The 23,813-nt window shown below is 33.2% G+C and overlaps 1 protein-coding gene across 10 annotated transcripts in view; it reads right to left on the bottom strand.

The window, feature by feature from the left end:
• GRIK2 (glutamate ionotropic receptor kainate type subunit 2) overlaps positions 1-23,813 on the bottom strand; it is a 672,448-nt gene that overhangs the window by 109,858 nt on the left and 538,777 nt on the right. For 8 of the 10 annotated variants that reach the window (XM_030809503.1, XM_003258377.4, XM_030809504.1 and 5 more), the window contains one exon: positions 22,249-22,466. In XM_030809503.1, coding sequence (XP_030665363.1) covers positions 22,249-22,466 — 218 coding nt within the window. Of the gene's footprint in view, positions 1-12,548; positions 16,852-22,248; positions 22,467-23,813 lie in introns of those variants that run through there. The other 2 variants (XM_030809506.1, XM_030809511.1) reach the window with 2 other exon arrangements.

Raw genomic sequence — 23,813 nt, 5'->3', positions numbered from 1 at the left:
TCATTAAAAATAAAATCTATGGCCCGCCCTTGCTTGAAATCAAATGCTACTACCATGTTGAAAGGTATTAGGCATACCATTGTTTCTTTGTCTACACTATGTCACCTGTAATTTCTCTATGATCCAGTATACTTAGCAGTTATCCTTCACCTTTGTAGATATTAATTTTGAATCCAGTGGAATGTGTTTCCTGGCTCCCACTACTGTCAGTACTTGTATTCTGTGTTAATTTACAGGCTACAAAAAAATAAAGAAAAAATTTAAAAAAAGAAAAAATGAAAAACAAAAAAATAGAGGCTACAACTGATAGGAAATAACTGGGCAAGTAGTGGGCAGGGAAGACTGTCCTATTCCAGAGGCAGGTGGGAGTAGTCTTCGTTTATCATGAAAATGTGGGGAAGATAAGAGAAGCCCTAAAAGGGGCGCTGCTTCATCATTCAGAGTATCAGAAAGTAAGGTCCTGAGGGTAAGAGTCCATTCTAGGCCGGGCGCGGTGGCTCAAGCCTGTAATCCCAGCACTTTGGGAGGCCGAGGCGGGCGGATCACGAGGTCAGGAGATCAAGACTATCCTGGCTAACACGATGAAAACCCGTCTCTACTAAAAATACAAAAAATTAGCCGGGCGTGTTGGTGGGCGCCTGTAGTCCCAGCTACTCGGGAGGCTGAGGCAGGAGAATGGCGTGAACCCGGGAGGCGGAGCTTGCAGTGAGCTGAGATCGCGCCACTGCATCCAGCCTGGGGGACGGAGCAAGACTCCGTCTCAAAAAAAAAAAAAAAAAAAAAAAGAGTCCATTCTATCTCAGGCCCGAAGAGCCATGTTAAAACACAAAACGACAACTTTGGATCCTGAGAATTGATAACTGGACTACAAAGTTTGCATGCAGGCCTGCTTTCAAGTTTTAGTAGAGAGAGAGGTTTATTCATGTGGCCTCTGGTCAACCACAAATCCCAATCCAATTCCTCTCACCAAAGATTGAGATAAACATAAAGCTGTAAAAATTGGTCCAAAAAAAACAAGAAAAGGAGTATTATCTTGATAACTTAAAGGGAGAAGGGATTTTAGAAAATGATTTATTACCATCAACAACAACAAAATGGAAACACACTTTGTAGTCCCAATGTGATACAAGCCTATAAGACTTTTTGAAACAGGTAAAAAAAACTTTCAAAACAGGCTGATTTTCTTAAAATCAGGAGATTAAAATGAGAAATAAAAAATGATAAAGTTATTTAATAAATAGAGGTAATAAAACCAATGTCAGATCTCACTCATTTCTCATTCTCTCATTTCTGTTCTGTTCCTGAAGATGAAATCAGCACGATTGAGACAGATAACATTTTTAAAAAGATGAACTCATTGTGGTGATTCCTCAAGCATCTAGAACCAGAAATACCATTTGACCCAGCAATCCCATTACTAGATATATACCCAAAGGATTATAAATAATTCTACATGTATAAAGACACATGTACACGTATGTTTATTGCAGCACTATTCACAATAGCAAAGACTTGGAACCAACCCAAATGCCCATCAGTGATACACTGGATAAAGAAAACGTGGCACATATACACCATGAAATGCTGTGCAGCCATAAAAAAGGATGAGTTTATGTCCTTTGCAGGGACGTAGATGAAGATAGAAACCATCATTCTCAGCAAACTAACACAGGAACAGAAAACCAAACACCACATGTTCTCACTTATAACTGGGAGTTGAACAATGAGAACACGTGGACACAGGGAGGGGAACATCACACACTGGGGCCGGTTGGGGGAGGGATAGCATTAGGAGAAATACATAATGTAGATGACAGTTTGATGGGTGCAGCACACCACCGTGTATACCTATGTAACAAACCTGCACATCTGCACATGTATTCCAGAACTTAAAAGTATAACATCAACAAAAAAGATAATCAAAGAGGAGTTTCTAGAACTGACAAGAAACCTGAGTGTGTAAATTAAAAGATTTGATAAATTTCTATTATAATCAAATCTAGGCATTTAACATGGTTATAAGGCTACACTTAAAAAACCTATGGAGGCAAAAGAAAAGTGTTGGTACCCACAAAAAAAAATCACAAAAACACAACAACAACAAAAGCTCTCTTATTCTCCCTTTCCATCACAGATAGCCAAAAAAAAAATGATGAGACAAGATAGAACATATGCATTATTTTTATTGTAAAGTTAAATTGTTGATAATTTATTAATCAATGGGTGTGTATATTTGAATTAATAAAATAAGCAATTATTTTAAGTGGTGGGTTTATATTTTCAGAACACAACTTTAAACAGTGGGTGTGCTACAACTGGAGGAAATTACACATTTGATGAATACTCAAGTAACTGCCATGTCAAAATTCTGTAAACGTGCCCAGGTGCAGATTAAATTTGCCCTGAGTTTGCCTCATATTGGCAACTTGATATCTTTTTATTTACTTTGTTTAATAAATATATGAAATTTGACTTTTTTTTTTTTCTTGTTTTGCTTTAAAACCTTTCTTAAGCCAGGCACAGTAGCTCATCCCTGTAATCCCAATGCTTTGGGAGGCTGAGGCAGCAGGATCACTTTAGCCTAAGAGTTCAGGCCTAGTCTGGGCAACGTAGTGGGACCCTGTCTCTATTTAATTAAAACAATAAAAAAACCTTTTAACATTTTATTCTGGGTCTGAAAAATCTGCTTGCATATATATTGTATCATATATATGCGTGTATGTGTATATATATAACTATATATATTAAACTATATTATATATAACTATATATAAATATAAATATAGCTATATTGTGTATAACTATATATAACTAAAACTATATATATAACTATATATATATGTGTGTGTATGTGTATATATATATATATATATATATATATATATATTAGTTAAGGAACTGGCCACATGTTAAAATGACACTGATGGTTAACACTGGCTCTGATTTAGATGTAAAATATAGTAACTTGTGGCTTATGTCATTTACTTGATAAACGGAAGAGACTTTAAAAAAAAAAAGACAGTTCTAAGATTCTTCAAATCATTTTCTGTTTTAAAGACACAGGAATAAGGACATAATAAATATAATTACTCAGTATTCATGCTCCTACCCAACCATTCTATCACCACCGCCATATAAAACTTAACTCAGTTTTCCTGTTTGTTCTTGTATTTAAAAATAATGTTATTTGTAAAACTTCTCTAAAAAGTCAATTTAAAGGTAATAGGAATATTTTCCAAACAAACAAACTGAAAAATAAAATAAGTATAAATTCAAACTGAGATTAGAGGCCATTTTTTAAAAATAAACATTTGTCAAATATTCCAAGGTTTCTACATTTTGGTAAATGTTCACACAGACTTCTTCATTCCAATATGAAGACTGCCAAGCACTCATCAGACCTAATAGGTATTACCTTAAATAATTATTAATAAAAAAACATTCTCCTAGTTGGGGTTAAGCATGTCTGACAAATATCAAAGGATAAAGTATGGATGTAGGTGCACCGGATTATAGGAAAAGTCATTTAACACACCTACTAATGTCTGAAAGATTACTTTCTGAACATGTGTATTGAAATATAACATTTGGGATCATGATACGGACCTCTCATGTCTAATTAATGCCTTTGTTATATTAAGAGGCAGGCTTTCAGTATCCAACACATTTTTATCCAAAATTATATGCATGTTTTAACAAAGCAAACAGAAGGAAATAAAACTGACATATTTAAATAAGCAAGTGTTTCTCTTATATCACATTTTCTCAGCTTTGCTACAACATAATTATTAATGAGCTGAATGACATTAACATAAATCTATGTACTTATATTGCTCCTTAAAAAATACTTGTTTTATAGGTTAAGAAACTTAATGCAGACTGCATACAATTTTTTAAACCAAATTAAAACAATGACGTTCCAACATTTAAGTTTGTAAGATTAAAGTTTATTTGTTACAAACATATTAAAATGTTTAATTCCTGTTATGATCAAAATAATTCAAAATAAAATAATGATAATATTTCCCTTACGAAAAATTCTCAGTACTCTATAATTCACACTAAAAATGAGAATAGGAAGAAGAATCATCCGGTTACATATTGTTAGTATTAAAAATTACTTCAGTGTCTCTAAAGCATGTTGTGTCAAGTGATTAAAGCTTGATTAAACTTTAGGCTGCTTCTTCTGGACTCTAAGCCCCTGACCTCACTTTTCTTAGAGCACACCTTTGAAAAATTATAATTGTAAATTATTTCTTGGCCTCTTTTGGAATGTAAATCTTTTTAAAAGTTTCTTGCTAATATTACAAGGTAGCAATGTCTTGCTCAAGGTCCTAGGAGTCCCTTTTGAACTGTAATCATCTAGGAAGCTAGTGTCCCTGTGTAACATTCTCTGTAGGAGGGTAGAAATTTAACTTCAGTGGGTACCTTGCTCCAAGTTGTAGAACTATCTCCTGTCATGAAGATATCAGAAAGTTTGTTTTCCATTGGGTAGGACCAACTAGCAAAAATAAATGGTTTACAATGCCACTCTGCCTCCATCCCCCTCCCCAACTTTTAAACACCCTCCAGTCCTTTGCACAGTAGAATTGAGTTCAGACTGAATTCTGGCATCTCCTCTTTACTGCAACAATCGTTTTGCCTGTGTTAACTTGTTCTGGTGCTTTGATGAAGACACTGTCATATTCCTTTAATTCAATGATTAGATAGTTTGTTACTTATGTATTTACAAAAAGCATTATTCATAATAGCAAATTAAAAATCAAAATGTTTCTTTTCTTTTTTTTCAACAGCAGTCCAAGACTAAGTGCAGTGGGGTGAATACGACTCACTGCAACCTTAACCTCCCAGGCTTAAATGATCCTCCCACCTCAGCCTCCTGTATAGTTGGAACTACAGTCATGTGCCACCACACCCTGGCTAATGTTTTTATTTTTTGTAAAAATGGGGGTTGTTGCCCAGGCTTAGAAAATCTTCTGAAGTTATGTTTATAGCATTGCCCCAATTTCATTGTAGATACAGATATGTGTGTGTATGCACACACACACATATTATATATATATATCAGAAGATGTGTGTGCATGTTTGTGTTCTCATTAATTATTGTCTTATTTCTATTTTCTTCACTTTCTAAATTTTTCTTAACATACTAACTTTAGTAATCTCAAAACACCTAATGTTATACAAATTATGTTTGGAAAATTATTCTGTGTATATGTTATATTTTGTAACAATTAGGGTATGTAAAATGGTTTATCCTGGCTTATTTTACTTACATTGATTAATTTACTATATCATAAAAATGATTAAAGATTATGATTAATAATCTTATATTAATTTACTTACAAGGATTAATTTGCTATCTCATAAAAATGAAAAACAAAGTAGATAGAGAACCTATTGTCTACCAGAATGCTCTAGTTACTAAGTCTTTGACCTCATGAAATTCACATTCTAGTCACAAGAAGAATAACATAAATGAAAACATTGAATTTAGAACGTTATCATGGAAGAAACATGTGTTATAAGTAAAAAATAAAGAGAAAACTCACTTTACAGAAGGAGTTATGTTGATTTCTTTGTTTGTTTGTGATCCCTTTAAATACTCTTAAGAAAGTGATTGAAATGGAACAATTGATGATGCAGACAAAATAGCAGTAAACTTATAAGCTTACTCAATGGCTTACTGATTACTTAGATTAAGCTGTTGGTGATAGATATGGAGAGCTGTGAATAGCTTTTAGATGCAATGTACTTTGAAGGTACAAACAAAAGTACATGCTCATGGGTTAGATATGAGAGGTGAGCAACAGCATTGATGGCATTGCCCTCTGTTAGAATGGAGAATAATCATGGAATGATGAACTGGGGACAAATAAAGACTCCACTTTGAATTTAGTGGATTTTAAGTGACTATGAGACATTCTCAAAATAAAAATTATTAGAGAGATGTTTCACATTATTTTGGTTTTGAAATCCAACGTAAATTTTACACTGAAAACATATCTCAATTTAGACACTAAATTTTCATTTAAGACACTTAAGTTGTATTGATTGCATAAACCTAAAAAGCTAAAAAAAAAAATCAGTTAAAATACTAGTTCCATATACCCAAGTTGTTTCAAACAAATCTCCAATATTTGAACTAAGTACTAAAAGCAATTTTCCTGTAATATACACAACATGTTGGTAAAACTTGTTCATCTTTTTGAACTTTTTAAGAATTAATTTGGCTTCAAAGCACATATTCTGGTTTCAAAAGTTATGTCTGTTTATCTTTCCAAGTGAAGTAATTTACTAATGCTTACATCAATTAAGAATTACTAACACTGAAGTCAAAGGAAAATTGTATAAATTGAAAAACTCTAAATTTATCAATCTCAAAACAAAGTTTTTAAATTTTACATGTAGTTTTTGAAACTACAAGGTTGCTATAATACTGCTGACAGCAACTAAAATCTGTATATTGACTCTTTAAAAAATGTGAAAAAGCACTTTTATTGACCTTTATTATGATAATTTCCTATTATAACGTGAATTATTACAGCTTTCTAGATAAAAAATATTTTTTTTCTTTGGAAATTCAATTTAGTTTGCTTTTGTTCAGTGTGATATTAGCACAAAAAAACATAAAACAAACTATTATTTTATCTTTGATTATCGAATATCTAGAAATAATTTAATTTCATGAAACTTTAAGTAGGGATTAACAATACAGTAAATCTTTGTATTCTTTGACTTAACCAAAGAGCAATTTGGCAAAACATTACAAAACCATTACATTTGTTATCTTCTATTTCTTTCAATAGTTCTACAAACTGGCAATGAGTCATAGCACTTACACATATATACTAAATAATATTAACAACTGTGTCTATGACACTTGTCACAGAGTCTGCTTCAGAAAACTGAACACAAATAATTTCAGTGTCATATAGTAAAGCTAAAAGGATTTATTAGTTCATTTTCACACTTCTATAAAGAACTACCTAAAAATGAGTAATTTGTAAAGAAAAGAGGTTTAATTGAGTCAAAGTTCTACATGGATGGGGAGAGCTCAGGAAGCATATGATCATGATGGAAGGTGAAGGGGAAGCAAGACATGCCCTACATAGTAGCAGGAGAGAGAGAAGGAGTAGGTGCCACACACTTTAAAATTATCAGATCTCATGAGAACTCATTTATGAGACAGCATTGGGGGGATGGTGCTAAACCATTAAAAACTGCCCTCATGAGCCAATCACCTCCTGCCAGGCCCCTCCTTCAAAACACAGGGATTACAATTCTACATGAGATTTGGGTAGGGACACAGAGCCAAACCAATCATTCCACCCTTTCCCCTCCCAAATCTCATGTCCTTCTCACATTTCAAAATGCAATCATGCTTTTCCAACAGTGTCCAGCATTAACTCAAAAGTCCAATCCAAGTTTCATCCGAGACAAGATAAGTATCTTTTGCCTATGAGTCTGTAAAATCAAAAACAATTTAGTTACTTCCAAGATACAGTGAAGATCTAGGCATTGGGTAAATGCTCCCATTGTAATAGGGAAAAACTCGCCAAAACTAAGGGGCTACAGGCCCCATGGCATTCCAAAATCCAGTAGGGCAGTCATTAAATCCTAAAGTTCCAAAATAACCTTCTTTGACTCCATGTCTCACATACAGGGTATGCTGATGCAAGAGGTGGGCTCCTAAGGCCTGGGCAGCTTTGCTTCTGTGGCTCTTTAGGGTACAGCCTCTGCAGCTGCTTTCATGGGCTAGTGTTGAGTGTCTGTGGCTTTTCCAGGTGCAAGATACAAACTGTTGGTGGATCTGCTATTCTGGAGTCTGGAGGACAGTAGCCCTTCTCTCACATTTCCATTAGGCAGTGCCCCAGTGGAAACTCTGTGTGGGGGCTCCAATCCCACATTTCCCCTCCACACCTAGTGCAGGTTTTCCATGAGGGCTTCACCCCTGCAGCAAATTTCTGCCTGGACATCCAGGTGTTTCCATACATCCTCTAAAATCTAGGTGAAGGTTCCAAACCTCATTCTTGCCTTCTGTGCACCCACAGGCCCAACACCACATGGAAGCTGCCAAGGTTTGGGGTTTGCACTCTCTGAAACAATGGCCTGAGCTGTACCTTGGATACTTAGAGCCATGGCTGGAGCTGGAGTGGCTGCTACTCAGGGTACCATGTCCTGAGGTTGCACAGAGCTGCAGAGCTCTGGACCTGGCCCATGAATCCATTTTTTTCCCCTCCTATGCCTCTGGGCCTGTGAAGGGAGGAGCTGCTACAAAGATCTCTGAAATGCCTTGGAGACATTTTCCTTATTGTCTTGGCTATTAACATCCTACTCTTCTTTATTTATGCAAATTTCTGCAGCCAATTGATTGAATTCCTCCTCAGAAAATGAATTTTTCTTTTCTACCACATGTTCAAGCTGAAAATTATCAAAACTTTTATGCTTTGCTTCTCTTTCAAACATAAGTTCTGATTTCAGACCATCTCTTTGTGAACATGTATGACTGTATGCTGTTAGGAGCAGCCAGGCCACATCATGAACACTTTGCTGCTCTGAAATTTCTTCCACCAAATATCCTAAATCATCTCTATCAAGTTCGAAGTTCCACAGATCCCTAGAGCAGGAGCACAATGCCACCAGTCTCTTTTCTAAAGCATTACAAGAGTGACCTGTACTCCAGTTCCCAATAAGTTCATCATCTCCATCTCAGACAACCTCAGCCTGGACTTCATTGTCCATATCACTATCAGCATTTTGGTCAAAACCATTCAACAAGTCTCTAGGAAGTTCCTAACTTTCCCACATATTCCTGTCTTCTTCTGAGCCCTCAAAATTGTTCAAATCTCTTCCCATTACCTAGTTCCAAAGTTGCTTCCACATGTTCAGCTATCTTTAGAGCAGTGCCCTACTCTCCTGGTACCAATTTCTATATTAGTCTGTTTCACAGTGCTGTAAAGAACTACTTGAAAATGGAGATGATGCTAAACGATTAGAAAATACCCCCATGATTCAGTCATCTCCCATCAGACCGCTCTTTCAACACATGGGGATTACAATTTGACATGAGATTTGTGTGCGGAAACAGAGCCAAATCATATCAAGGAAAAACATCAGCCTTTTGTTTTAAAATTATAATAAATCTGTTTTTCTTTAACCTAACATAGCTAGAGCATCCATCATCATGACCATCTTGTAATAAACTACATTTTCTATTTCTAGCTGAAATTAATATTTAATAGTTGTAAGAGATACAAAAAAAATCTATGCCACTAGTTCTTTATTTAGTTAAAAATTGAAATTTTTCTCCTAAATCTGGGAGTCATTTGAGGAAAAAATGTACCCAAAGTATTAATTGGACAGTTTCTCATATTGTATACCTCATTCTAATCTTAAAAAAGGCACTTGTTTGCCATTTTTAAAAATTAGGATCAACTGATTTTTCCTATTGTTAGAAAGTTATTGTAAACTATGGGCAATTTTTTAGTTGATTAATTAAAGATCTTTTGCTTATTTACAATATTTCTTTTAATCTCATTTTTACAACTTTGTAACAAAATAATCATAATTGAAATAACATATGTTACCATCTTTCCATCCAAAAATGGTCTTCTTTGTTTAAAAACCCAAGCTATTGTATAACAGTCCAAAAGTGTAACTTCAAACTCTGTCAAAACATATTTTTAAATGTATTGAACATTTGACTCCAATTTTGGTTAACTTCCTTGTTTCTTTTTTTTACTATTAAGAAAAAAAATGCATATCAAATTCAGTTTGTATTTTCTGAGAATGTATGTTGATAATGACCAGTTTAATATCTTAAAAATATATATATGACAAACAATTTTTCCATTTTGCTTTGTTGCAGCAAATTGCAATGTTTATTCATTGTGAAATCAGTTAACATATCCTTATCCAGACTCTCTTACTCTTTACTCTTCCAGTTGTAGTACCAGTTTCTACATTTTCATTTAATTCTTCTTAATAGTGTAACTTCATTTTAAATTAGAAACTTTGCCCGCATGTATTTTTTAAACTAGAAAAATAATTTAATTATATTTTGATTAAAATAATAGTATGCATTTCAATTTAATAATCATATGGTTTAGATAGTTATAATTGTAATTTATTTCACCTACATAAAATATTCAAATAAACACATTACAATGTTACAGTAGTACATAGAAGAAATCATTTAAACTGAATCAAATCATTGCCACTGAGTACATCACTGATGTGTTGGAAACAACTCATGCACCAATCACATGCTCTATAATACAACATCCTATATGAGGCAAAGGTTAAAATGAAATATATGTTTAAGTTTATTGGAAAAATGTCTTACACTGCTTTGGTTTTAAAATTTCAATTTAATAAAAATTAAATAATTTCATATTTTACTCCTCAGTGCACTAGATGTACTACATGTGCTCTATAACCACACTTGTTTTATTAGAAGCCATAAGAAAATAAAAATCTAGTTTATTCCTTAGGCTTACATAGTAAAATTTCTTGGAAGAGTTTTAGAGTACACTACTACTTTTGATACTTTCAAAGTTTGTGGAATTCAAAGAAGGGAAATAAGATAAAATACTAAAGGGTTTCTCTAATGGCTAGTAAATCACTGCAACCTCATTTCCAGGACACAGCAGGGGCAACACATTAGGCCTGAGATTAGGAAAGAAACATCACTCAGAATAAAGATGAGTGAGAAAGGTAGAGGTGACACCTATTACATGGCTACTAACAATGCAGAAAAAATAATAATAATAAAGATGGGAACAGATTCGCCACCATTTTATTTTCAAAATGCAATAGATTTACTTGTTTTAGCTGTAAGAGTTTGACTAAAATGATTATGTACACTCTGGCATCGGTATAAAAATCAACGAAAGGGCCACTTGCAATTGTTAGGCCCCCAGGGAAACAGCAGTCCCGAAAATAAAGCCTGGAAACCTTGATGCTACTCATAAGCTGCTTCATTAAAACAAAAGCCACATACAGTGATCTCAAGAATCCTGCCTGCACAAAAATTAGTTCTCAGCCAGCTTCAAAGGCAGACATATTTCTAAATTTGAAAGTTTTATCCTTTTGCTAATACTAGTATATTTGGCTTCTTGTGAAGAACTTTTGCTGTTTATCTGCAAGTTAATTATTTTTTTTCTCACAAACATACATTTGTTTCTGAATTTCCAAGGCGGCCTCTGTCACAATCAGCACTTTCTTCAACACAACTCTCATTATAACTATCACCACCAAATTGGGGACATCCTTTCTGAAACACCTCCCTAATTGTTAAAATTTTCCAGGTAGATCATAAAGAAGGTCGTTTTTAATAAAATTCATTTCACTCAGTCATAACCATCTTGGGTTGTCACCACTTTTCATTCTGACAATATGGAATCCTAAGTCACTCAGTTTAGTTATATCTATTTGTTGGAGTCAGGCTGGGTTTTTATTTCCTGGTTTTGAAAGAGAAGGCTGACAAAAACTCTTGAAGAGTGTGAATTAATATATTTAAAGTCCCACGATGTTGATTTTGCTGTGACCATGAAACTGCATTAAAATAATAAAATCCATTTTAAAAGATTGACTATCTGTAATGTGTACATTGAAATAGATTCCTGATGTACTTTATCTTTTCAGTGAGATTAGAGAGTAATCCAGAATATTTGTTTATTAATAATCTAAAATCAGGACCAAATTATTACTGAAATGAGAATGCAACTGAGTGTCAGATTGCAGCATTAACCATAGGTAACCTGTATTTGCAAAAGTACAGTATTCATATTGGGGGAAATGGTTTCATCTGCTACTGAAATTTAACAATTCAACATTTAAGCTCCTCACAATAAGGATAATAGCAAATATATATTGAGAATTTAGTACATGTTCAGTGGTATATGAATAATATATAAGACATATACTCTCAATTTATCTATGGGAGATAAATTCAAAAAAGCAGAAACCCAGAGAAATTAAATAAATCTGTAATGAGTGAGGAATGTAGGATTTTATGCCACAACCTGTTCTATGCCTTTAATAATTATGTTAAACTATTATATTGACTCAACAATAAATTATATCCATTACTAATGCTGTTTCCCAATTCTTTGGCTTTTATTGAATTGTTTTTGTAATAAATTGAAATGAACCATAAGCTCATAGTGTTCTGAAAACAGTCAAGGGACCTACAAAGCAAACTAATTTAATGTGTAGCTTCTGATTAGCTGTAATTACAATATTTAATAAATGAAACACCTACCTTTAGAGATAATCAAATCTTTTCACTGAACTCCACTTGTGCTATGGTGTATACAATAGGCTAGTGACAATCAGAAGCATAATTCAAATACTATCAGGAAATGTAAAAGTACATTTTATTGCCATCCCTGAACTACTCTTTCTCTAAATAGATTTAAGATGGAAACTGGGTATAGAGAAATGAATTACATAACCATCCATAATTTAACTCAAATTAAGAAAGCATACCTTATTCTTACAGAACACACTCTTCATGTACACACACACACAGACACATTCAGTCATCTGGAGAGTTCTTTGTTTATAAAATTATTAAAGAACTTCTCTGAATACACATCAATAAAAGCGTTCACCTTTGTGCATTAGGCAATTAAACAATTCTAGGCACTGCCACAGCCACTAATATCACAGCATAAAAATAAAGATTCAAGTTGTCTCAGAATAAGATCTCTTTAAGAATAAGACATTTACCATCAATGTTTAACCAAGTTTTATTTCTTAAAGCAGTATTTTTGAGGAATTTATTATATTCAATTTGCAGTTATCAACACTTATGAACAAGCACCAAAATTTATTTTGTCCTTTTCCTGATATATCTGGAGTTAAGGAGAAGAATGTAAAATAAACAGAGATGATTTATAAACTGTGCTTCCTCCTTGCAAATATGCATGATAAAGTGGTAAGATTATTGAGCATCAGAAGGATGCATCACTTGACATCTTGCTTGCTCCCAAGGGGTAAAATAGTACAGTATTATCTTTAAATAAAAGTCTAACATTGAAGATGGAAGTAGCAGCAAATAATAGTAAATCTCCTTTTGCTTCATAAAGAAAGAAAAAAAAACTTAACTAGTATGTGGTACCTTCAATCAGCTCTTAATAACAAACAACAAAGTGATATTACTGTTTTTAGAATAATTTGGCTTTTGGAAAGAGACAGGAAAATAAATGAACAAATGAAAATTCAGCTGACCAAAGATGCTAATTAGTCTAAAATGCCTTTGCAACAAAAGAATAGCTTCTCCCTGAAAAGGCAGCATAATAATGTGGAAAATCAAGACCATTAAACTGCCAAGGATATTTTAAATTAAGTACAAATTTCAGGATATTTGCCTTGTAATTAATGGGCTATCTAAGAAATGAGAACAATATGTCTTTGCTGATACTCAAAAGTCAGAGCAGCAACACCCCCCACCCCCAAAACGATCAATAGATATTTCACAGCCACAATAAGTATAATTTCCTCAAAACATTAACAAATTAGAGTCTGGGGTTTTTTGTTTGTATGTTTGTTTTAAAAATACCAAATGATGCTTCTATTCAGCAATTTATATAGAAGAAATGGAATTTGTCATTTTAGTTTTATGTAAGATATAAAGCACTGCAATTTTTAGAATGTCAAGGTATTTTTGGATAATATTTTCTCAGCCTATTTTTTGCATCCAAAATATGTCCTTCTTGAATTTCCTTCAGAATGTTGCCTAACCAGTGGCTATAAACTCTCGCAGTGACAACTATTATCCATTACCCAGCTCTTGACATGCTAGCTCAACATCACTGTATTAACTGACTTTTGAGTTTTCTCACTCCTTGTGGGGCCCTCGCTCCTAAGTCTGATGAGTTGGGACACAGTGTTTGAGCTGCCAACCTGACTTGACAAACAGCAGGAATGGTCCTTGCACAGAGTAGAGGAGGGAGAACAAGGGAGGGAAAGAACCGTAGTGTACTAGTATATGCTGGAGTGGCAGGGCCTCATGCACATATTTTCCAAGGCAATTAAAACATTGTTTCTCAGATTTTACACTTCAGTCAAACATACAACTTCTTTATTCAGTTAAAGTGCCCAAAGCTGTGTTAACACATATTGCAAATGTAGCAATTAGAGAAGGATTAAACTTCTGTCCCTTAGATATTTTAGAGAGGCTACTTTCGAAGATAAAAGTTGCTGCTCCTTCCAAGTTTAAATATGCTAAAACCCTAATCACTTCTTATAATTCCCAAAATGGTGTTATTGCTTTCTTTTTAACCATTGAATTCACTCTGGCAGAGCGAGAGTAATAAAACTCATCATATTCTAATTTTCAGACAGCTTGATAAACCTAATGTTCTCACTATAGATAAAGTGTAATGAAGCACTTTCTTTCCCATAGGAAAGTCTTTGACTCATATGCTTTCATGCCAACTAGCCTTCACATCTGCTGTTTCACCATTGATGGCTTTAACTTGGCATGCTGAACTAGTGTCTGATGAAGCAGCTTTCCTCAAAGGCACCATTTTACTTCTTGCAATGGGAACATAGTAAAATGGTGTTGGTTTCCTGTAGTCCTTATGCAAATCCCTGTAATAAACATAGGATCAGGCCTCACGTACAATAAATTGTGTGTTAGATGAGGAAAGGGGGAGGGAGACAACCTCTGGGAGTAAAAATAACTTCCTTACTATACAAATAAATCGAAGACATAATAAATAGTCATGTTTTAAATATTTATATCAGACATGACCAATTTATATTAAAACTACATTAGACACTAATAAAAATATAATGACACTTTAAAATACCAACCTTATTTTATTGAACAAAATACTACCACATAATCTAATACTAGCTGTAGTGAATTTCCCACATCCAATATTTCAACACCATTAATGAAGGAAAAATAATTTGGGTGAGTTAGAAAAATTATATAACTATAAAAATCTTCACTGAGATATTTCTTTCAGATTTCTAGAAAAAAATGTCTGACGGACAATGAAGAACACAGCAACATGAACAAATAAAAATTTCATTAACGATATTAACCATTAATGTAATCTTACTGCCAAGATACATTGGTGATCAACCACATCAAGCTTTTATGTTTTGTTTAACTCATTAAATCACAAAGAAAAAGAAAGATTATCTATAAACTTCAATATGTGAGACAAACAAAAAATTAAAGTTTCTATGTGTTCTAAATAGCCATAGCTATCCTAATCAGTAATTTGCAAGCAAGTTGGAAAGAATGGTTTCTGGCTTAGAAACCTAAGTATATCAGGTATTTCATCTTCCAAGTTAGAGCAGCATGTCATGTTTGAGGAACATTTTGTTTTAGTTTAGATCTGCAAAGGAATATCGAGGGATTCTCAAGTAACACAAAGCAGTATGTAAATTAGGATTGTGTACTAATTTACTCTTGCCAGTTAAAATAGCACTTTTTTTTTTCACAACAAGGAAAGGAGCAGAAGTAGTCCACTAAATATTATAGGGTAGTAAAATAAGCTCAGGCAAGAAAACTACATGAACACAAATCTCAAAGCTCTTGCTCAGAACCCAATTTAATATAAATCTATACAGTAGGCCAATTAATACCATGTCCTTAATGTCACTTAAAAGTCATCTCTTCTTAATTCAGTCTCCATTAGGTAAACACAAAGTCTCAGGTACAATTCTCCCAGGTCTCAAATATGGACCTTTATGCTTTCAATCCCCATGATAGAAAAACCTACAATAAAGGTTTACAAAGAAAAGATGAATGTTCACTCCTCAGGTCCCTTAGAACATATATTTTCTCAATTTTCACTTAGACATACAAAATAAAATACAACTCTGAGAAACACAAGTGCTCAAAAGGGAAAAGACTCCCTATTCAACTCAAAATAAATAAAAATGACATGAGAAAAAGCTATGTGGCTAGTTAATAGCACCTAAATAAACAAGCCAACTCATGTGAGTAGCTATTTAACACATCCTCCCTATACTTACTGAAGTACCATAAAGAATTTCTAATAGTCATATTGTAAAAGCATTCCTTCTGGATAGTGGTGGAAAATTATTAGAATCTGGGTAATAGTAAACATGTGCAAACTAAAAGACATAACCTGATTTCTAACCATGTGCTGACAAATAATTATTAAACCTTTTCTTACAGACAACTACACTTAGCTAGAAATCTTGCTATATTTACAAAATTAGGAGCAATCTCTAATGAATAGTACATGTTTTTAGATCTAATAAGGACTTGCAGTAAACTACCAACCTTTTACATTTTATCTCTCGATATAAAAGTTACTTATATTCTTGTAGTATACTGAAAGCAAAATCACTCAAGCTCTCCAAAAAATTATTGCAGGCATGCCACGCTAGCAATTCAGACTTCAAAACATATACTATCACCCCACCATATACTATCATATACTATCACCCCAACATAACAATTTTAGAAGATTATTGAACTGGTAAGATCAGAATAAATGGCAGACTATAAAGAATATGTTACAGCTGTATCTGCCCCAATGCTATAAGGCAAATGTTTTAGAAACTTAATACAATCAAGCAGTTGAGGTCATGTGGGTGAGCCAAAATGATTAATACACTTAGGTCTTTTGAGTAATGATGGTTTATGTGACGATATCTTTGGTTATTACCTTTATTGTGATACTATGCATTCCTTGGTTATAGCCTTTATAATTAATAAGTCACTTAACCTTTTTGTGGCCCAGTTTCCTCATCTGCTAAATGAGCATAATGATAATTGCTTCCTACCTTCCTTAGAAGTTGTCTGAAGATAAATGAGCTGGAATTTAGAATGTACTTTGCAGAGGAAGGCTGTAAAAGTTAAAAGATAAAAAAGAAAGGGAGAGAGAGACAGAGAAAACAAGAAAGAAAGAGAAAAATCTCCCCAGAAAAATCCTCTTTTGCTCAGTACCAAAAATTAAAACGTTTTACCTAGGATGGAATAACCCACTTGCTTTTCATACCTAACTTCATTACCTACACTTCAAAATCAATGACTTTTAACAGATAATTAAAATGGGAAAGCTATAGAGGGCTCTATGTTTTGAATATACCTTTGACTATCCTGTAGAATAATAAAATTTTGCACATAATCACACATTATACCTGAAAGCCTCTGTCACATGTTTTCCATCAGTGAATGTAAAATTCATTGTGCCAATGGATAACTGTATGGAAGTTGACACAAGTAACAAGGTGCTGCAATAAAGAAAAGCTGTGGCATTGATTTAGGGCACACATAGCAGATAATAATCAAATCATCATTTGGGGAGGCTGGGAAAATGGGAATCCACAAATATAGGGGAAAATACTATTTTTAATTACACGTTGTAGTTGTAGTGACTTGAAAGATAGAAAATGAACTAATAATCTTTTGGATTTAGCCAAAAGATAGCCAAACAAAATGACAAAATGTTCAAAGTATCAGCTGGCTAGTTTTAGCTACATGTAAGGTAGGACAAGAAAGAGGTAGAAGAGTAATCAGAACAACAGCAAGGAGATAGAGAAGGAAAAAGAGGAGGAGAGGAAAAGAAAATTTAAAAGAACTGACCACTTTGCAAGCTGAATTTAGAGGTGATGTAGAGGGGATAATACTTGCATGGTTGGATAACAAACGTATTTCTAATCTTCAGTGTCTCAAGCCAGCAAAAGTTCTTAAAATTTTCTCAACATGGCCACAAGCCTTAATTAAGAATCAAATTAAGCATGATGCGTTAGATGCTTTCTTAAAACCTCTAAAAAAGTCAAGGCAATACCTTGTAGATTTTCTCATTTGGATAAAGATCTTCTAGCCCAAAGTAGCAATGATTCTGTCTGAAGAGAGGCATGCCTTTAAAAGAATAGCGTGTGTGGCTTTTACAATATAAGTAGATTCAATTAGACACATTTAAAGGTTAAGAAGAAATTGTACGGGTAAAAGCACTGTCACCCTGGTGTAGAAGGAACTGAGTCTGTAAATGTAGAAACTTGAGCTCTCAAGTTTCTGTGAGAAGGACAGCTGACTTGGAAGATAAATAAAAGTTTATGTTACATGTCACTAAGTTTTTGGCTGTTTGTTAAGCAATATTCTTGTGGCAATTAATAATTAACACAAGCTCAAGACATGTAAGTTCAGTGCCAAGAACTAGAGATACAAAAGTGAATGATACAGATTCTTTCAATCCCTATTCTCCTGCTGTGCAGTAGAGTGTGGAAACATACAGGAACCAAGAAAACACATCTTGGATTAGTAATTTAACAATAACATAAATTTAAAAAAAAAAAAACTTCAAAGAATGTAAAAGAGGAGCACTGTAACCAGACTGGGCAGATTTAGGTATGAAAAGCATCAGGAGAGTTTCCCTAGAATAAGTGATGTATAGATTAGAATCTAAGGAATAAAGAGAATATAACCAATTAGGTTGGTAGAGAAGGATGGGGATGAAAACAGAGCACAATGGGCACTAGAGAAAGAGATGTAAAGGTATAGAATGCAACACAGGACTAGGAATACATCAATTTGGATGGAGCTTACATTTTTAAAATACGTGCCAACATTTTGTTTAATGACCATACAAAAAAGCACGTTTCTTCCTTTGATACTATATTTTTTAGATGGACATACTGTATTAGTGCACATAATAAAGTCAGAGATTTCAGGTAGGCCAAACCCAGACAAAGAATTTCTAAAAATTGGAAAATTTAAGTCATGGATTTCATAGAAACAAGGGTATTTGGTATCATTTTGTAAAACGTGACTCACTTCAAAAATACAGGAATTCTCAAAAGAGGCCATAACACCTACAGGCTGTAGCTGAGTGATTTTTGATCCTATAATGTATAGGCTTCCACTCTCCTAGCCTTTATACTTCAGGGAGAAAAGAATGTTCCTGTTGCTTGGTAACATGTTGCATAATGGTTAGCCCTGGGGTGAAATTTCAGTTCTAGTACACTAAATTCCCAGATTCCAAGTAGGTTTTGACTCCTCCTTTAATGTTTCTTAATAAAATTCCTGGACTGTCATCTATTTTACTATCTAAATATGATTAAGAACATATTGGTGATATCATGCAGTTTTCTATTGCTTACATGAAAATAACGTGAGAATCACTATCTCCTATTTTGAATTATTTTTTCCAGTCATGGCTTTACATTTATCTCTGAGGAGAGTCTGTGTGGTATGTAATGGATATAGAGAAAAAGAAGGAAGAATTTTTCTTAAAGATAATATACTTTGAGCACCTTGAGCTCAGTGAACAAAATCAATCCCGGTCTTTGGAAATGGAATTATTCAATGTTGAAGAACAGCTATGTAATTCTGCTATGTCTTTGCAATGCTGAGGATTTACACCCTTTAACACCAGATATCTGGAGCCAGCTCTTCTTTCTAATAGTAACAAAACTATATCATTTTTTATAATAATTTTCTGGAAGGAGGTATTCCAGAACAATTAATTAACAGCAGGGTCTTGCTAAATTAGTAAAAACAAGATGGAGATTCCTTTAGAAGTCAATACCTTAAGGGTGCTTTCCAGAGTGTTTGTATGTGTGGCTGTTAAATGAAAAATGAAAGAATTGTATAAAATGTAAATACACTACACAGTAGTCTCTGGTTCACTGTACAGTTTCAAAATGAGTAGGTAGTTTTTGAATTCCAGACTGCTAGAATTTTTTTTGAATTTCATAACATAGCTGGAATAACTATATACTTAACAAGTGAAAACATGAAATTGAAATTGGAATCTTTTAAGGCTACATTAAAATACCAAAAAAAATCAACATTTAGTATTCTTGTGAGTTCTAATTTTCTTTTCCTAGTTTCAATAGGAAAATAGAATTCAGCATGTGATAATATTAGCAACATAAGGTAGCTGTCAACTTAGTGATTATCACTGTGTGGTTTTTATTGTGACTTGTGTACATTCCAGATACAATTCTAAAGAAATAATATATGTGCTGTTGGAAATAGAAAGCTGTGTAGTGTCGACTTTCTCAAGGTGCTAGAGGCACTCATGTGTGAGAGAACAACAAGAGATAAAAAAGAGTAAGAAGAAAAGTCAGTAGCAAGGAAAAGTGAAAGCAGGCAAAAATTGCATAGCAAAAAGCAATTGAACTATTAAAAAAAGAACAAAAGAATGAAAAGACAAAGAATTAAGAAAATAAGCTTAAAAATAAAAATTTTATAAAGAAAAAATAAATATGTTTGGTAATTGATTTTTCAAAAATGAACTTTGCTACTAGTATATTTGAACTTTAAAACAAAATATTTGAGTCTTCTGGAAAAAATAAAATTAAAACGGAAATGTTTATGAACCAGAAATAAACACTTCTGATGTCAAATTTTTGTATTAGGTACAATAGGTTGTATTATATTTTACAAACTCAATTCAAAAGTCATTTGGATACTGGAATAATTTAAATGCGTCACACATTCACTTCCTTCAAGTTGTTGACACTGACAACGCACTTTCAGCAATTTCAGCAACTTATTTATTTTCCTTTTTTTTTTTTTTTTTTTTTGAGACAGGATTGCACTCTAGTTGCCCAAGCTGGAGTGCTATGACACCATCTTGGCTCGCTACAACCTCTGCCTTCCCCACTCAAGTGATTCTCCAGCTTCAGCCTCCCAAGTAGCTGGGACTAAAGGTGCATGCCACCACACCAGACTAATTTTTGTGCTGTTTGTAGAGACAGAATTTTGCCATGTTACCCATGCCCATCTCAACCTCCTGGGATCAAGTGATCCACCCACCTTGGCCTCCCAAAGTGCTGAGATTACAGGCATGAGCAACGTGCCTGGCCTAGCAGCTTATTTCTTTATAAAAACACAAAAATATTAACAAGTTTGATAAGAAAGGAAATCTTTATAAATTCCCAATATTCAATTAAGAAAAACTGATCCATTGCAATTAATATAGTCAAATAGGACCATACTGAACGTAATGTTTTGCTTATATTTGATTATTCAATAAATTTGATTAAATAAGTCATTTTCCAAGTAAATGTGAAATCCATATCCAATATTTAATCTAGTTATATGAGAAATTCACTTTGAAAATAATTAAATTTTAAATATTTGACTAATCTAATTTATCTTATTTTTGGGGGAATTGGATGTCCTCCAGAAATTTATTTTAAAGTTAATTTTATATAAATTTTTACAAAGAAAGTTACATAATTTGACAAAATACTGACTTAAGTCACATAAAACCAAATTCAGTGATTTTTTAAGTTTATTATTCTATCTCCAACTAAACTATAATCTCATCGAAAGTGAGAACTAGAATACTCAGTGTATTGTGCAACTTCTGGCACTCAATAGAAACTTGATGAATGCTTCCTGAAATAATTTATTTTATAGCTTGAATTAATCATTTTTTTAAAAAAAATTACTATTTCCACTGTACATTTGAACTGCCAGTTGTGTTTCTGTGAACACAGAAAGAAAATATCAATGTTTTAAAATTTGCCCAACATACAAAAACTGTAAAAATACTTGGTAAGATATAAAAGGAATTATAAAGTGATAATAGCTACCTAAAGTGAAATCCCTCAACTGATCTACTTTGGCCCAGTGAGTGGGCCAGAGTAAGGAGAAGAGAGGAAAAAAATAGAGGAGGGCAAGGCACTCTATATGACAGAAACTTTTTACAAGCACACTTTCATTTAAATGTTCTACGGGCTGTCTCTCTGGAAACCACTGAGTTCAATGGGAGAGCCCCTTTCAACTCTGTGTCTCCCAGACTATTAACTTGGTGAATGTATAGATAATAAGAACTGTTTCTGTATTTTTAGCCCTTAAATCTTGCTTCATTTTAACAAAAGTAAATGTATGTATGGGAAACATTTTTCCAAGTAATTATTCTATTCTTCTGGAATAGCAAAGTTTTGTAGAATCTGAACATCCTACTATTACAGTTTCAAAAAATACATTTTGTTTTATTCAAAAAGAAAAGCTTACTGGGAAAAAATGTTACCCTTGGGCTGATTTTCCTCAAAACAGGAACAAAATATTGTAAAGCAAAACCTCCTTAGCATTTTCAAAGATTAAAATGATTGGTCTTGATGAGCATACGTTCAGTTGTACACCTCTCCACCCCTTGAGGTATATGCTATTATTAAGAGTTGTGCACAAATAATGGCGTTGTTACACTCTTACATTTGTGAATCGAGAGAAGTTTGTGCTCTATCATTTTAATTTGTAAATTTTAGGTAACCAGCAGAACTTACCTTGAAAAAAGTCATGGTTGCACCATCCTCTACTGCTCCATATTCTATCTTGGTTTGTTTAGCTAAATCATCAGCAGAGTCAATAGGGGATTCCATGCGTTCCACTGTCAGAAAGGCGGCTAAGTTAGCAGTATACGAAGAAATGATGATAAGTGTGAAAAACCACCAAATGCCTCCCACTATCCTGGTGGACAGTGCTTTGGGCATGAGCTCAGAACCTAACAGAGAGTGGGGGAAAGGTGAAACGAATATAGAGAATTTGATCAGCAATCAGATACTTTTGGTCACAGTGGCAGAATGGAATCACTGTGTAATAAAAGCTTAAATCAAAGATTTACATATTTCTTTAGTAAGCAAGCAACAACCACTGGGAGAGCAGAGGCTATTTTCACAAAATAGACAATCTTTTAGGACATTCTTGTTTAAATATAGTGACAGGAGACTCAAGTTCGACCTGAGATGATGCAAAGTTCCAATTAAAATATTAATGAGTAAACATCTTTAATAAAAATAGCATTAGAAGAGATTTTTTAAGCTTTTTGGTTTATAAACCATATTTATTGTTTTTTCATATTTTGTTAGTTATGAGGGTTTCAGAGGAAGTGCTTAAATATATTTTGGATCCATTTCTTAAGCTTTTTGTAAATTTCACTTTTCATGTGCATGTAGCTCAAACATTTTGTCTATCTTATTATTTTTAAAAGTTACATATAATAATAAAATAACTACTATTACCCACATTTCTTGAAATGATATGGGGTTTTAGTGTAATGTTTATTTTAAAATAAGATAATAAATTATGTTCTCCTGTATAAGCAAATATCTCCCATCACTATGGTTAGCATCAATTAAAAAAATTAAAATAAGAATATATAGCTAAATTGTCACATTTATTTTTATACATATATAAATATTTTATAAATATATCAGAATGTATGGCTGGAGTTGCCTGCTCATGGTATTAATAAAAGAATGGGATCTGAGAATTATATTTTACTTTTGACTATTATTAATTTTAATTCATTTAGACTATAAAACAAAATCCTACCAATTTAAAATTTGGTCTGTTATTTAAATTTTAATTACAGCTTACCACATTGTTTATATTCTTAATGCTTAAATAAACATATATCAGTATGTGCGATTTTTTTATAGGTAAGGTATACTAAATTTGTAGATATGCATATATTACTATTCACTTTTAATCATTTTGAATCTATCAAGAAAGCATAGACTAAAAGTACTTAATTTTATTTGTGTTTGAGTAAAATGGAATGAAGCAAAGACGGACTTACAGTCATATCTTTAGTATAATCTCTGATGCAGTAAGGTAACACATCTTTAGATAGAATAAAAAATAAAACAAATTATTCATGTGAAGCTTGAAAAATAAGTGGTATTATGACTGCACTATATCAAAACAGCCCATCTTATACTGCAGTTCATCTTACCATTGCAATTTCAAACAAACAAACAAAATTTTAAAAGCAGACAAACTTGGACATGACAGCCAACTCCAGCTCCAGATTCTGCCTACGACTCTGTAAGGAAAAAAAAAACAGAAA

The sequence above is a fragment of the Nomascus leucogenys genome, chromosome 3 (assembly GCF_006542625.1).
Source record: "Nomascus leucogenys isolate Asia chromosome 3, Asia_NLE_v1, whole genome shotgun sequence".
NCBI lineage: Eukaryota > Metazoa > Chordata > Mammalia > Primates > Hylobatidae > Nomascus > Nomascus leucogenys.
This window is presented reverse-complemented; position numbering and strand designations above follow the sequence as displayed.